Genomic DNA, 15,507 nt, shown 5'->3' with positions numbered 1-15,507 from the left:
GCAATTTCTTAATCAATACATTTGCCTGAAGAATTTCGCACATCTTCATGCCTTCAGCAAGAACTTCACCAACTAGGGTCTCATATTCATGGACTTGCTCCATGACAGGCTTAGTATCAACCATCTTAAAATTGAGCCAATTTCCAGTAACATACTTCTTCTTCCCAGCATCATCTGCACCATACTTGTTCTCAAGAGATTCCCAAATTGCCTTAGCCGATTTTTCTTTAATACAGAGATCAAAAATTGGGATAGTCATGTGGTACACCATGTGAGCCCTAACAACCTTATTGTCTTTGTCATACTTTTTAACATACTCCTCATTACTCGTAGCAGTTGTACTACTAGTTGATTTTCCAGTTTGAACAGGTGTATCAAGAACATTAATAGTTTTTTCAGTTGAGGTTGTAGGGATGGGACGATCATTGAACAACACATAATCAATATCAGCTTGTTCAAAATAAATTAACAATTTTTGAGACCACCTCTTATAATTAGTCCCGTCAAGTGGTTCTAATTTTGACAGATCCAACATCAAACGAGATTGCGGTAATCCAGACATGATTTCAATAGTATAAATTCGCTTCTAAATTGTGAGAAATAAAGGCTATTGAAATCAAATAAATAAGAGAAATTTAATAACTTTACTTGATTGATAATCTCCGGATTACAATGATTGTGTCGTGATATGAAGGCCACTGACTTAGAAGCGAATTTCGCCACTACCGGTACAGGCTCTCAAGTGACGAACGCCCCCCAAGGTTAACACAATCCTCCTCTAAATTCGTGCACCCGAACTCAGAAGGTGAAACTGCTCAAGAACTGCTCAGATCTCTAATTGGGTTTAGGGTTTGTGTTTTTGGTATATTGTGTTTTTTGTGTGTACCAAAAAATTATTTCTTTTCGAAATAATATATATACTCGGCACTTCATATTTGAGGGAAGCCCAGCAAACATAAACTCACAATCTCCAAAAGAAAAGATAGGATTAGGTGGGCCACACCATGTTGGAAAGGTTTTAATATATGTGGAAACCCACAACTTCACAAGCACTAGGTCACGTGGCTTTAGTAATTAAAAAGCAAGGAGGCAATTACAATTTGTAGCAACAATTAATCAACGATCAGCATGCTCCGCGGGTTGGTTGTGGCAAAGTGATATTTGCCACGGTGCAACTGTGGTTCAAACTGATTCCTTCGCATAATTATAGTCTACGAAGAAAATACTTTGCATTATCATTAACAAGGACATTGTCGGTGTGGCTATTCTACGGCTAGTAGTTTAATTTCTTTTCCTTGTACGTAGATTTCTCCTCATTTTTATCAAAAAAGAATGAGGGAAAGCCACTAACATACAAACAAAAGAGACATAATAGACATAGGAGATGAACATGCTCGAGGAATTGCCTTGATTTAAAACAGTGGCTCGGAGCCTGGAGAATTATGTAAGACTCAAACTAGCTAGAGTTAGAACTTGAACTCACACCACATACATTACAAGGGAAGTGTGAAAGATGATGATGGTGGGAGAATGACTGATGTGCTTGTAATTAGCATATTTTAAGGGGACAATTAAGATCTCTTTTGTGTATATATTAGCGTATTTTAGTTGTATTTAGAGCTATTTCTACTCTTGCCTTTCTTTGTTTGTTTTCTATAGAGAGGCTCTCTCTCCTTATTTTTAGGACAAGCTAAAGCGACGCTCGGAGTATGGATATCCCGCTAATCTAAAAGAGAGCTGACCAATGAGGTTCGGGTTCAAGCTTCGGGTCATCCTTGTCATCCTCGTCATCCCACCTCATCACTATCATTGAAGGCTCCCACAAATGAAGGAAACGTATGGGTGGAAAACTTCCACCAAATCGAGTCTATGCACTTGAAGTAACTGTAGGGGAATTGAAGGAAATAATGCCCTTGGTCCAAGTATGCATTTAATGTTAAGTCTAATAAATGCGGTTCAGTATTAATTAACAAGTTAATAATTCAGTGAGATCAAGTGAGCTGAATGCCTAGCTAGAGGCCGCTTAAGTTCAAGTGGAATTAATGATATTAATCCACAGCTTACTCTTGACTGAACCCGTAGGGTCACACAAATAGTACGTAAACGGATCAAGTATTTAATGGAATTAAATACTCCATCTATGGATATTCGGAATCGACGGATCTTGGTTTCAGTGGGAGCTGAGATCGTCAAAGGCAAGAAATGAATACTCCGGAAACGATGATATTCCCGGAAACGGAAATATGGATCATATCGGAAATATAAATATTATCCAAGTCGTAGATGTTGCCGGAAACGGAAACAGGTACGTATCGGAAAATATTATTGGAAATTGAAAAATTGCCGGAATCGGAAATATTGCCGGAAACGGAAATATTGTCAGAATCGGAAATATTATCGAAATCGGAAAATAATTCCGGAAACGGAAATATTAAATATTTGTTCGAAACGGAAATTATTTCCGGAATCGAAAATATTAAATATTGTTCGTATCGGAAATGAATTCCGGAATCGGGAATTTAATCGGAAGCGCATCGTACGAATTAGCATCGGACGAGACTTGCTAGACGAAGGCCTAGCACGAAGCCAGGCCTACGCCCAGCAAGCCGAGCGCCCAAACACACACTGCCAAGCCACGCCAGGCCCAGCGCAAGGCCAGGCCCAACAATGGCCTTGGCGCGCGCGCGCGGGCTGATGCTAGTGGGCTGCGAGCAGTGCCAGCTCGTGTGGGCCGCATGATAGGTTATGATACATATGACAAAACATAAATCATGCGGAAAAACCTTAATTCCAGGAAACATATTATTTACACATAATCATTTAGCATAATTTAGGAGCATACACTTTGTAGCGTGCCCTCCCTATCTGCGCTCGAACCGAACAAGAACAAGCCTTTAGGACTCCAAATGTCGTCCCTCCGTAGATAGTCCACAGTACGTCCGGATCCGCCTCAAGTTAGACCAACTAGAATCGCCCTTAAGGTTACTAGGAAATTCGGTTAAGTGTTTGCAAGTGTTTGGCTTATTTTTCTTTCAAAACTTACCCTTAGAATACTTCAATCCCGTATCCATAAATTATGACCCTAGGTCCTTATTTATAGAGGTTTGGAAAGGGAATTGGAATCCTAGTAGGATACGATTTAATTAAACTTAGAATCCTACAAGGACTCTAATTAATTAAATAATACTTTAAGGAATAGGAATTTAATCATACACCAAATCCTAATAGATTTAGGAATTGTGCATGGACACAAACACACACACGCACGGAGCCACGAGGGCGCCCGCACACGTGCGCTCGGCCCACGCAGCCCACGCTGCGCATCCTCGCCTAGGTGCGCTGGGCCTGCCTTGCGGTGGGCCTGGCGCTGCCTTGGGCTTGGCGTTGGCGCGCGTCTTTGCTTGCTGGGCAATGAACTGGCTTCGTGCTGGGCCTTCGTCCGGCAGGCCTCTTCCGATGCTTATTCGTACGATACGCTTCTGTAGACACCTACTTTTGTCCCCATTCCCGAAAGGGAAGGTTCGATGATGAAAATGTAAATCTCCACTTGACAACGCATCTCCTATAAAATAACGAATCTCAATTCCCCTTTTCATTTCACCCGAAACCTGCTATTTATGGAAACCTGCTAAAAATAGTAACTGCCGTAAAGGGTAGTTGCTAAAAGTAGTAAGAATAAAAAGATAGAAACCTGTCAAAATTAGGTGTTGCACTCCAACATAAATCCTAACAGAGATAGAAATTGTAAAAGGAATTCTATTCCTATCGCAGTTCGATAAAAGAGTTAACGTATTAATTAAACTCATAACGAACCTAGAGTTCGTAAAGGGCCCAGACGCATTCCGTCGTAAATTGATACGCACCAAATAACTCGGATTAAGTCTCTTAATGAACTCCGTACTCTAGAGTCCAATCTGAAAAAGAATTCTGCCAGAACCTATTTTCAACGCCCAGCCCTGGGCGCCGAAATCTTTGACGCCCAGAGCTGGGCGCCGAAAATACCAGGGACGGATTCTTTTCCTAATCCGTTTCATATTCAAATTCCTGAAAAACTATCTTTCTACGCCACTTTTTCTTATAAATAGACCCCTAAGTTCGACGTGAAAGGAACACACAACAAACAATTATATTCTGAGTATTGACTCCAACCCTTAGCCTAAGCCTCACGCTGCGAAATTGTTCACGCGTTCTGTCGCAATCGATCCATAAATCGAACAGAACGTATCCTGTCCCATAATTTGAGATTCGTTAAATAAAAAGGAGAAATAGCAAAGTCAAAGTGGTTAGTTTTCTGAGAACCGTGACGCACCTCTCAAGGGTGCGTCGTAATGTGTCCCTTTTCGATGATTTAATTGCTTTCCTCGCCCTTTTTATGAACTGTTAAACTAACTAATTCTGATTGTTCTATCACGCTTAATAAATATAATATTTTTGGGAAATTGGATTATCATGCTAGGTCCCTTAATGCAATCTAAATCAGATAATCGCGATCGATCTAGTATTATATGTTGCATATTGCTAAAATCAACTCAGATTAGTTTAATAGTTAACGCATGTCCCTTCAATTATTTATGCTGAGCTAGTAAGGATATCCTGCCTCTGGAGTTATCGACGAGCGAGTACTCCTCTCGGTAGTTACAGTCCCCCGAACCCTCAATCTCTACCTTGCGGGTGTATGTTGAGAGATCCCCACACCAGGGATCACAAGGGAACCTACGGCCGTCGTGGTCAAACATAATTGCACTCCCTTTATGTCACGATAACCCGGTTTTGTCAGTTTTTCTCATTGTCGTTAAAAACTGAATGGCGACTCCTATATTACTAGTCAATTGGGTGTATACTCACAGGAAATCCAATTACACTTGATTGAATAAAAAGAATCGTCACACCCACGAGGGACAAGGTCACGCATTAGCCTCGTGCTTTTTCGACCCCCTCACAGTGGCGACTCCACTGGGGATAGTGAAGGAAATACTCGTGCTTGTAGGTAATCAAAATAGCCGAAGGGTGAAACGATCCTACCCCGCGTTTATTTCCCCATCAAGTTGGGACGACCTGAAAATCAGCATATTAATGTGAACGGGCAGAACCGCATAACGAATCTCGGCTCCCTCGGGAGTTGGGACTAAGGATACCTTTTTTCGCCAAAAGGGGGGTGCATACGCCGCGCATGTTGCCCACTCGGTACTTGTGCAGGTAGTACACCTATCACGAACCCAATCGCTCGCTCATTAGGTCCCTCTCGCCTGCATGCCCCCTTGGCTTGCACTTGCGGGTTGGCCTCTTGGGCGAAATTCGTCTGTTGAAGACACTACCTCGACCGGGGCATGTGTTGGATCTACGATAGAAGCGGTACCAAGCCAGGCGCAAATACTACCCATAGAAGCCTATCATGAATTACGTGACATATTTAATTTTCAAATCCATGTTTGTAATGTAGTTATGTGTAGTGAACTATGTGACTATGTTATGATTGTGCGTACGAATAATAATGTTAGCAAACCAACGACCCTTAAAAACTGCCCAAACATTCATAAACCAATTGGCCAAAGAGTTATACCAAAATACATGTTCCGCAAGCCCGAACGGTCGCCACAAAAATAAGCGACGCTCGGGATGGCCTGTAACGAATCCCACAAACGCTGCACAACGCGTAAAGGACGTTATAAGGCAAGCACACAAAATTAAAGTCGCAAAAACAAAAGTAGACGCAAACAGAAAACGAGAACCAGCCAGGGACGCATTTTAAACGCCCCTAGCTGGGCGCCGCAATTTCTCACGCCCACAGCTGGGCGCTGAAGTTTCTGCCTGGCCTTTTGGTCAGGCACAGCAGCCTCGGTGCCTGCGCATAAAAAAAAATACGTAGCAAAAAAAAAAAAATTTTGAAAAATTTTGCTGCGAGGGCGTATGAAAAGGCACTCGATTCTAAAAAGCGACTTGTAAAAAATAAAATAACTCTTTGTGTCGTTGTTAGGCCTCCTACGACGACAATGCTCGGCACCAAAACTGAACATGCTAATTGAAATAACCTTGAATGTCACATGGGCAAAGTGTTCAAAAAATAATGTTCAAATGAATTTTTCAGGAAAAATAATGTTCGAATAAAAAAAATCCGAGTCTAAACTAGGCTATGCCAAAGTACAATCTAAATCCTAAGTCTTAGTTGTCTTATCCATAGAATCGGTCCTAATACTTGGTGTCGTTCTGCAAGTTAAAAGGTTAAACCATATTGAGTCTTCCCTCCTAACATTTAAATCAATAAGCACCCATATGTAATTGTTATCCCTTGCTAAGAATCCACGACCTCAATACTCTCTCACCAATAAAAAGAATATACTATAGTATTTGCAAAATGGAAACAGTCACATTCAAGAAATCATCCCCCATAGTCGCACAACCCCAAAGTGAACCTAAGGTGTCAATACCATTGGCAAGAAAAATTAATGGCCTCAAGGCTTATAATCACATTGGGTCACGACTATCATAGTCCTCTCGAGTCACTCGCTCCTTGAAATACTACTAAGTACGGACTAAAAGATTTTACATGAATGCAACATGACCAACCATGAAAATACCCAAATCGGCATACCATAAGGCTACCATTGGGGTAAAGCAATACACACTAAGAGAGAAGCCGCACTAATGATTCTAGTCTTGCAAAAATAAAAATTCGATCTCCCCAATTAACTACCTTGCCAACATTAAACAAAATGGCGCATGACAAATGAACACCCAAGGGTTAAAATCTAAAGTGTCAACCAACGAAAGTTATGGTCCAATTAGCCTAAGTCTGAGAGTTTCTTGGTCAAGTATTATAGGCTTACGCCACGTCATTATTTTGAGTCTAGGCCACCTCCTTGTATTCATACACGGGTTATAATTAGAAAGATTAATGAAAGTTTGAGTCTAAATCACAACTTCCAATTAAATCCCAGAAACTGGAATCTGAAAAGAAACAAAAAATTACTTTCGATGTAATTCTTTCGTTAAAATTCAATAAGGTAAAAACAACATTTTGAATCTACGCTATTTGCATATTTTAAGAAACGACTAAATACGCTTGCAAAGTAAGACAATTTAAAGGTCCACCCTAGGCCTACTAAAATTAAAGGTCCACTATAGGCCTACCAAACGAGGCTCACTCAGTCTCGCCTCGTGACTCAAAGACCACAACCATCTACCTTTTAGCCCAAATTAAAAATTGAAGAATTTATGTTGGGGAGGAATCCCAAGAAAAAAGAAAGAAAAAATAGAAAGAGAAAAGGGAGAGCGAAAAGAGAAAGCCAGGGAATACTTATCTCGTAGTGCAACATTTACCTAAGTAAACGAAGGAAAACAATTGAGTCAACCAATCCAAATCATAAAATTCTACGATGTCTACCCTTTCCAATCCTTATGCTCTTAGACGCCTTTGCTCTGGGGTCCCTGTTCAGCTCATTTTAACCTAACCATGTTCTCATTTCCATGACCCAAGAAACCATTACCTCGACTCTTGTTCTTGAACTTGTTGTCAACCGCAAACCACGCACGGCCATTGACACGTGCGTCATACCCCTTATTTCCAAAACCCGCTCTTATACCACCATTAGCATAATGACCATATAACTTGTGTGGATACATCCTGTTGATATACCCTTGAGCCGTCCCCATGCTACTCATTGGCCTTGACTGATGTAAGCTCGTGACACTAGCTTGAGGCTGCAAATTGTGAGTCCTAGTAGATGTGATCCTCATGCTTGACTAATACCCATACAAACCATCCTATCTCATTCGACCCAAGCCGTCTTGAGTCACGAATAAAAAAGGAGACAAATGAAAAGTACATTCTATGCTCAACGTGCAAAAAATATAATATAAAAAATATGAATAATAAAAAAGAAACTTTGCAAAGCGCCTCTAAAGTTAGTCTAAAAAGAAAAAGAAGCATCTAGCGCACCAAAAAAGATCCGCCCAGAAGTCATTTTCAGCGCCTACAGCTGGGCGCCGAAATCTTTAGCGCCCCAGCCTGGGCGCTGAATCTCTCTGCTTGCCAAATTTTGTCCAGAAGTGCTCGTCATTTTATCCGCACATACACGGAAAAGTAACGAACACTTGGAGGGGTACAACACGTATTCAGATATACGAACCACCAAGAAATACATGTACTCAAAATAAAATATATAAAACAAATTTTTGGCTTACGGCAAAGCAGCAGATTAAAATAATAATAAACTTCACTTATTCTACCGTTTCAAATAATATGTTTCCACCTCAGAACGTACTTGTTTAAAATCGGCATTCTAAGAAAGCATTTTCTGGCTAAGAACTACGCAAGACCTGATTCCAAATTAAATCTATTTAAGGCGGATACGTAGGCAATCCATGATTCGGTCCAACCAATTTGCAAAAATATTAAAGCCTATAGAAAAACAAGAATAAAGATAGAAGTCCCTTATTGAAATTTAATTACTTGCAACCCAAGTCGAAAAAATTTAAGTCAAAGGAAGAATCCAAGTCATCAAGATGCCAAAATAAGCACACATCGAAAAATAATGAGGGCACGTACCCTTGCCAGAAGGAGCACTCACACTCCTAGGCACTTAGCCAAGACTCAAAAAGATCGCTTTGCCTCAATTGAATGGGGGCTAGCGCAAGCGTCTATGACCTCTAAAGTACTCGACTTGACCCTCCCTAAAGCGAACTAACTCACTTAAAGACTTTCTTTCACCACTAGACATAGTCGTTTGCTTAAAGACCTTCTTTCACCATTAGACACAGTCATAATCGCCAACAAGTAGTAAAGGCAGTAAGCTTGCAATAAAGAGGATTGTTCTACGGCGTCGCCCCATCGTTCCTTCGAACTCAGGGCACCCGTTCATGGTAATTCAAATGCTTGCTAATCCCCTTTGGAAAAAATAAGACATTGTCAATAGGTCTTGGCACTTAACCGAGGCTCACCCTACTCAGACATGTGACACGGGCATCTAAAATCGAAATCTGAAAGCATCATTAATGAGAAGACATAATAGCAACTGGGGGCTAAAAAATTGAAATGAAAGAGCTAGGGAAAGAACTAAGTATACCTTGACCTTTTGTGCAGACATACACCAAGTAAATCTAAGTCTATTTGAAAACGGTTTATATTCCCGCAATTTTGGAAAAGATGGCCCTAAAAGCCTAAAGCATATGCCAAACGGGCGCAAGTGTATCTTGACGCCTGCACCCTGGCTTCCAGCAAATCCTTAGACAGCATTCCAAAAATCGTAACAGTATTTTTGATTCACTCGTGTAATCCTGTACGAACCCTTCTATAAGTCAACTTACTTAGGACACCTCGGATTGTACACAGTAGGATTCGGATTTTAAATAATTTCCAAATAATTTTCAAAGACTTCTTCGAACATAATAAAGAGTCGTTGGTTTAATCTAAGTATGCGTTGCAAGTGAGTCAAAAAGATTTTTAAATATGATTATGGGTAAAGAAAGGCACCTAGATTTTGGTCAAGGCACACTTCGACATGTGACTACCTTGACCATGGCAATGTCGCACAATACGACATTTACAAGAGAAGTAGCAGATCACTACTCGAACGTACCTCGCACTAAACGAGTCTTGTTCAAACTATTCATGATCCGTGTCACCATGAATACATAAAAAGCGTATGCAAAGCATTATAGCACCAAGCCAATCCCGTAGCTACAATTGGGGCTTGAGAAAAACACTCTAAAAATGCTCGAAATGACGATTTTATCGCAAATTCTCGACGCTAATGCTATACATATGTCATAGGGGCTCAATCCTAAGCTTTAATCGTGCAAAACGAACCTTAGAATGGCTACAACCCCTCCCAAATTCTAAGCACTACTTAGAATATATAAAGTCACCCCACTAACAAGGGTAACTGAAAATCGCGAGTCACCAAAACTCCGATCAAACCACTGCACATAACGCTCCCCCTATAAAGCGCCGTTACACAGTCTACATCGTTCCAAAGCAAAAGCGAAAGAAAAAATACTGTCAAAGTTCTGCCCAGAAATCATTTTCAACGCCCAGAGCTGGGCGCCGATATCTTTAACGCCCCAGCCTGGGCGCTGAATCTTTCTGCTAGCCAAGTTTTGCCCAGATATAAAAATAAGAAAGAAACACCTATGAATCCTCGCATCGAACGAAGTAATAAGCCGTGCAAACCCACGCAGAAAGTGCCACACTTGTTCGGACACCTGAACGAGGCATGATGAAATACTCCAATGCAAAAAATAATAATATCCCAACACCTGGAGGAATGTTCTAAGACACGCCGTTAGGCCACACAAGCCTACGTCGCACCATAAGTTCAACCATCCCACGGTACAAGTCTAAAAGAAGAGTAAGGCATATTGCACTAATGTAGGCACGACCAAGAGCACGTGTAAAAGAGGCAAAGACTACTTATCGCCCAAATTCAAAATGCAAGCCACACGACTTCTACATTAAGGATTAAAGGTAGCAAAATATTACCTACCACGGAAGGGATAGCTCGCACCTACACGAGCGGAACCCCAAGGCATCTTTCTCGAAAGAACCTACAAAAATCGTACGGCAAAAGGAAAGCATCCCAACATGCATACTTGGGAGCTCCAAGCTACGAAACAACCATAGCAAAATTAAAAAAAAATCTCGAAGCAAATGTTTGAACAATCGAAAGGGCACGATGTTTGAGCCCACTTCATGAATGGGCCTGAACCCTATCAAGCTTCTAAGAAAACTATTCAAAATCAGTCGTTGCTCAAAAAAAAAAAAATGAAACAATGCAAGCAAACTGATTAATGGACCGCACACCACGGCCATTCTATGAACGCTCGTTCGCACACACATATCATCTTTTCTAAGTATCGAACATTTACGAACGCGTTCAAAAGAAAAAAAAGAGGAAAAACAAGAGACCGGCTGTGTCATCAAGAAACCTTGCCAGAAATTATTAGCGCCTAGCGCTGGGCGCCGAAATCATTAACGCCCAGGCATGGGCGCAAAAAATGATTCCTGACCCAAAAAACAGCTCTAACTTCTAGTGGGCCCTGCCATACTCATTCGACTTGAAAATTGCCGAAAGTCGCACCTCACGACTTTGTCAAAGTAGCACACCACTACAAAGATCGCTCGCACTTACGAGCACGATCCCAAACACGATCAAAGACATTACAAAATGCGTAGGAACCTCTTTGACAAAAAATGACCGTCAAGCACGAGTGCTTGGGGGCTCGAAAGAAAATATATATTTCAAAAGAAAGTGTGCAAAGTTAAAACGGTATTCCCAGACCACACTGTAAGAAGTCCCGTGTTTGGATAATCTCAAAAAATAAAACCGGATTACGACCTCAAAATAAAGGTCGCCGTTGATACTTGTACATGGTCCCCTAATCAAGGACCTAGGTAGCGGCAAAATTGAGCCGTAAAGACTAGCTCAAACCATGAAAAGGTGATGACCACGAGACTATGGTCCATCTAAACACATTGTCAACCCACATTCAGGTTGCAACTAAATCCGAGCATCCCTCGGAAGAATTCGCTCCTATAAGAATGAATAAAAAGAAATTCTCAAAAGAAATCACAAGAAAAAATGAAATAGGGACTTGCCCACCTCAATCGGGCAAGATCGCGAACCACGCGAGTTCCCAAATCGAAAAAACGAATTCAGGGACGTCCACCCTCAGCGGACAGTGCTCGCCCACCCTCAGCGGGCGGGGTCTGCGTCACTAGCCGCGCAGGTCCATAGTTTTCGAAAAATAAAAGTCTTCAAATTCAAAACAGGCTCGCCATCTTCAGTCGGCGGGGTCTACGGCGCAAACCATGTAGGTCCTCATTTTAAAAAATCAACACAAAACAAATTTCAAAATAGATTCGTCCACTTCTATCGGACGGGGTGTCCACCCTTAGCGGACAGGTTCGCCATCTTTAGCCGGCGGGGTCTACGTCACAAGCCGCGTAGGTCCTTATTTTCAAATTTCAAAAAATAGATTCGTCCACTTCTATCGGACGGGGTGTCCACCCTTAGCGGACAGGCTCGCCGTCTTTAGCCGGCGGGGTCTACGTCACAAGCCGGGTAGGTCCTTATTTTCAAAATTCAAAAATAGATTCGTCCACTTCTATCGGACGGGGTGTCCACCCTTAGCGGACAGGCTCGCCATCTTTAGCCGGCGGGGTCTGCGTCACTAACCGCGCAGGTCCTTAGTCGCTACAGCGATAACTTTTTTCGGTTTTCCCTTTTTCCAAAAATTAAAGGATCGGTTTTCCGTTTTTCCAAAAAAGAACGATGTGCTGGATTTTCCTTCGTTTTACGTCCCATAAAAACAAGGGGGTTTTCTCGTTTAGCTAGCCCTGAAAATGAGAATCTTTAAAAACATTTTTACCTCGTGATTGGGCTTGGCCAGGCCCAATTACACTTTATAGCTTTGATTTCGAAAAACTCGGTAGCTACTCCCAATGACAAAGTGAGGGAGTTTCTGCGCACCTTTAGATCCTTCCAATGACAAAGTGAGGAAGTTTCTATACTATTCGTTGACAAATCCCAATGACACGTGAGGGATATGTCGACACTTCAAGTGATGACCCTTAAGTCAAATGTTATCACTCGGGGGCTCGTGAGACCCTCGCCAAAACAGGTCACCATGGCTTGTGCGACGCACTCCGTCTAATACTTTGACCATCGTCTTATTCCAAGACTCAGTCAAAGTGGGGGCTAACTGTAGACACCTACTTTTGTCCCCATTCCCGAAAGGGAAGGTTCGATGATGAAAACGTAAATCTCCACTTGAAAACGCATCTCCTATAAAATAACGAATCTCAATTCCCCTTTTCATTTCACCCGAAACCTGCTATTTATGGAAACCTGCTAAAAATAGTAACTGCCGTAAAGGGTAGTTGCTAAAAGTAGTAAGAATAAAAAGATAGAAACCTGTCAGAATTAGGTGTTGCACTCAAACATAAATCCTAAAAGAGATAGAAATTGTAAAAGGAATTCTATTCCTATCGCAGTTCGATAAAAGAGTTAACGTATTAATTAAACTCATAACGAACCTAGAGTTCGTAAAGGGCCCAGACGCATTCCGTCGTAAATTGATACGCACCAAATAACTCGGATTAAGTCTCTTAATGAACTCCGTACTCTAGAGTCCAATCTGAAAAAGAATTCTGCCAGACCCTATTTTCAACGCCCAGCCCTGGGCGCCGAAATCTTTGACGCCCAGAGCTGGGCGCCGAAAATACCAGGGACGGATTCTTTTCCTAATCCGTTTCATATTCAAATTCCTGAAAAACTATCTTTCTACGCCACTTTTACCTATAAATAGACCCCTAAGTTCGACGTGAAAGGACCACACAACACACAATTATATTCTGAGTATTGACTCCAACCCTTAGCCTAAGCCTCACGCTGCGAAATTGTTCACGCGTTCTGTCGCAATCGATCCATAAATCGAACAGAACGTATCCTGTCCCATAATTTGAGATTCGTTAAATAAAAAGGAGAAATAGCAAAGTCAAAGTGGTTAGTTTTCTGAGAACCGTGACGCACCTCTCAAGGGTGCGTCGTAATGTGTCCCTTTTCGATGATTTAATTGCTTTCCTCGCCCTTTTTATGAACTGTTAAACTAACTAAATCTGATTGTTCTATCACGCTTAATAAATATAATATTTTTGGGAAATTGGATTATCATGCTAGGTCCCTTAATGCAATCTAAATCAGATAATCGCGATCGATCTAGTATTATATGTTGCATATTGCTAAAATCAACTCAGATTAGTTTAATAGTTAACGCATGTCCCTTCAATTATTTATGCTGAGCTAGTAAGGATATCTTGCCTCTGGGGTTATCGACGAGCGAGTACTCCTCTCGGTAGTTACAGTCCCCCGAACCCTCAATCTCTACCTTGCGGGTGTATGTTGAGAGATCCCCACACCAGGGATCACAAGGGAACCTACGGCCGTCGTGGTCAAACATAATTGCACTCCCTTTATGTCACGATAACCGGGTTTTGTCAGTTTTTCTCATTGTCGTTAAAAACTGAATGGCGACTCCTATATTACTAGTCAATTGGGTGTATACCCACAGGAAATCCAATTACACTTGATTGAATAAAAAGAATGGTCGCACCCACGAGGGACGAGGTCACGCATTAGCCTCGTGCTTTTTCGACCCCCTCACAGCTTCCGATTAAATTCCCGGTTCCGGAATTCATTTCCGATACGAACAATATTAATATTTCCGATTCCGGAATTAATTTCCGTTTCGAACAAATATTTAATATTTCCGTTTTCGGAACTATTTTCCGATTCCGATAATATTTCCGATTCTGACAATATTTCCGTTTCCGGCAATATTTCCGTTTCCGTCAATATTTCCGATTCCGGCAATATTTCCATTTCCAATAATATTTTCCGCTACGTACCATGTTTCCGTTTCCAGCAACATTTACGACTTGGATAATATTTATATTTCCGATTCGATCCCTATTTCCGTTTCCGGCAATATCATCGTTTCCGGAGTATTCACTTGCTTGTGACGATCTCAGCTCCCACTGAAACCAAGATCCGTCGATTCCGAATATCCATAGATAGAGTATTTAATGCCATTAAATACTTGATCCGTTTACGTACTATTTGTGTGACCCTACGGGTTCAGTCAAGAGTAAGCTGTGGATTAATATCATTAATTCCACTTGAACTGAAGCGGCCTCTAGCTAGGCATTCAGCTCACTTGATCTCACTGAATTATTAACTTGTTAATTAATACTAAACCGCATTTATTAGACTTATCATTGAATGCATACTTGGACCAAGGGCATTATTTCCTTCAGTCTCCCACTTGTCCTTAGGGACAAGTGTGCACTTCCTAATTCCTTTGTCGCTCGATGCTTGCTCTTGAACATAAGGTAAGAGTTGTCATCCTTATTACGTCCAGAGGTGTTTCTCGGTTTCAGAGTTCAACTGATCAAATAAACAAATAATCATAACCTATGATTCATCCGAGCACGACCATGCATTTTACAGTTTCTAGCTCTCCGAGTGGCCTTGTACAACTTTTAAGCATCTCATCCCGATTTATGGGAGGACAATCCCAATCTTGCGATCTTGAGATTAGACTTCGTTTGATAGGTGATTACCTGAGCGTTGCCTTTATAGCCTCCTTTTACGATGCGACGGTTGGTCAACGTCAAAGTAACCAGTTCTCAAACAAGTAATCTCAAATCACTCAGGTATTGAGGATTTAGTGTCTAATAATTTTAATGAAATTTACTTATGACAGATTTTCATCTCTTACAGTAAAGTTTCATAGGTCTGTCCGATACTAGTCTTCCCAAAGTAAGTATCTATGCAAATGATTTTGACATTGCCATGTCCACATAGTTCAAGAAACAGAACTACTAGTCATCTTGCATTCTAGTCGTCTAACGTTTTCTATGCGTCCAATTTTATAGAAAACTCCGACCAGGGACCATTTTCAACCTTTGACATTCAAGTTCACTTGATAGACATTTCTTAGTCACAGGAC

At 41.3% G+C, this 15,507-nt stretch overlaps 1 protein-coding gene across 1 annotated transcript in view; it reads left to right on the top strand.

Annotated features, from left to right (window-relative positions):
• Positions 1–688: 688 nt before the first annotated feature.
• Positions 689–15,507, top strand: part of LOC110781002 (uncharacterized mitochondrial protein AtMg00810-like) — a 78,681-nt gene continuing 63,862 nt past the window's right edge. The window contains exon 1 of the mRNA XM_056839599.1: positions 689–728. Coding sequence (XP_056695577.1) covers positions 689–728 — 40 coding nt within the window. The remainder of the gene's footprint in view (positions 729–15,507) is intronic.

The sequence above is a fragment of the Spinacia oleracea genome, chromosome 3 (genome assembly GCF_020520425.1).
Source record: "Spinacia oleracea cultivar Varoflay chromosome 3, BTI_SOV_V1, whole genome shotgun sequence".
NCBI lineage: Eukaryota > Viridiplantae > Streptophyta > Magnoliopsida > Caryophyllales > Amaranthaceae > Spinacia > Spinacia oleracea.
The sequence above is the reverse complement of the archived record's forward strand: the minus strand, read 5'-3'. Positions and strand labels throughout refer to the sequence as shown.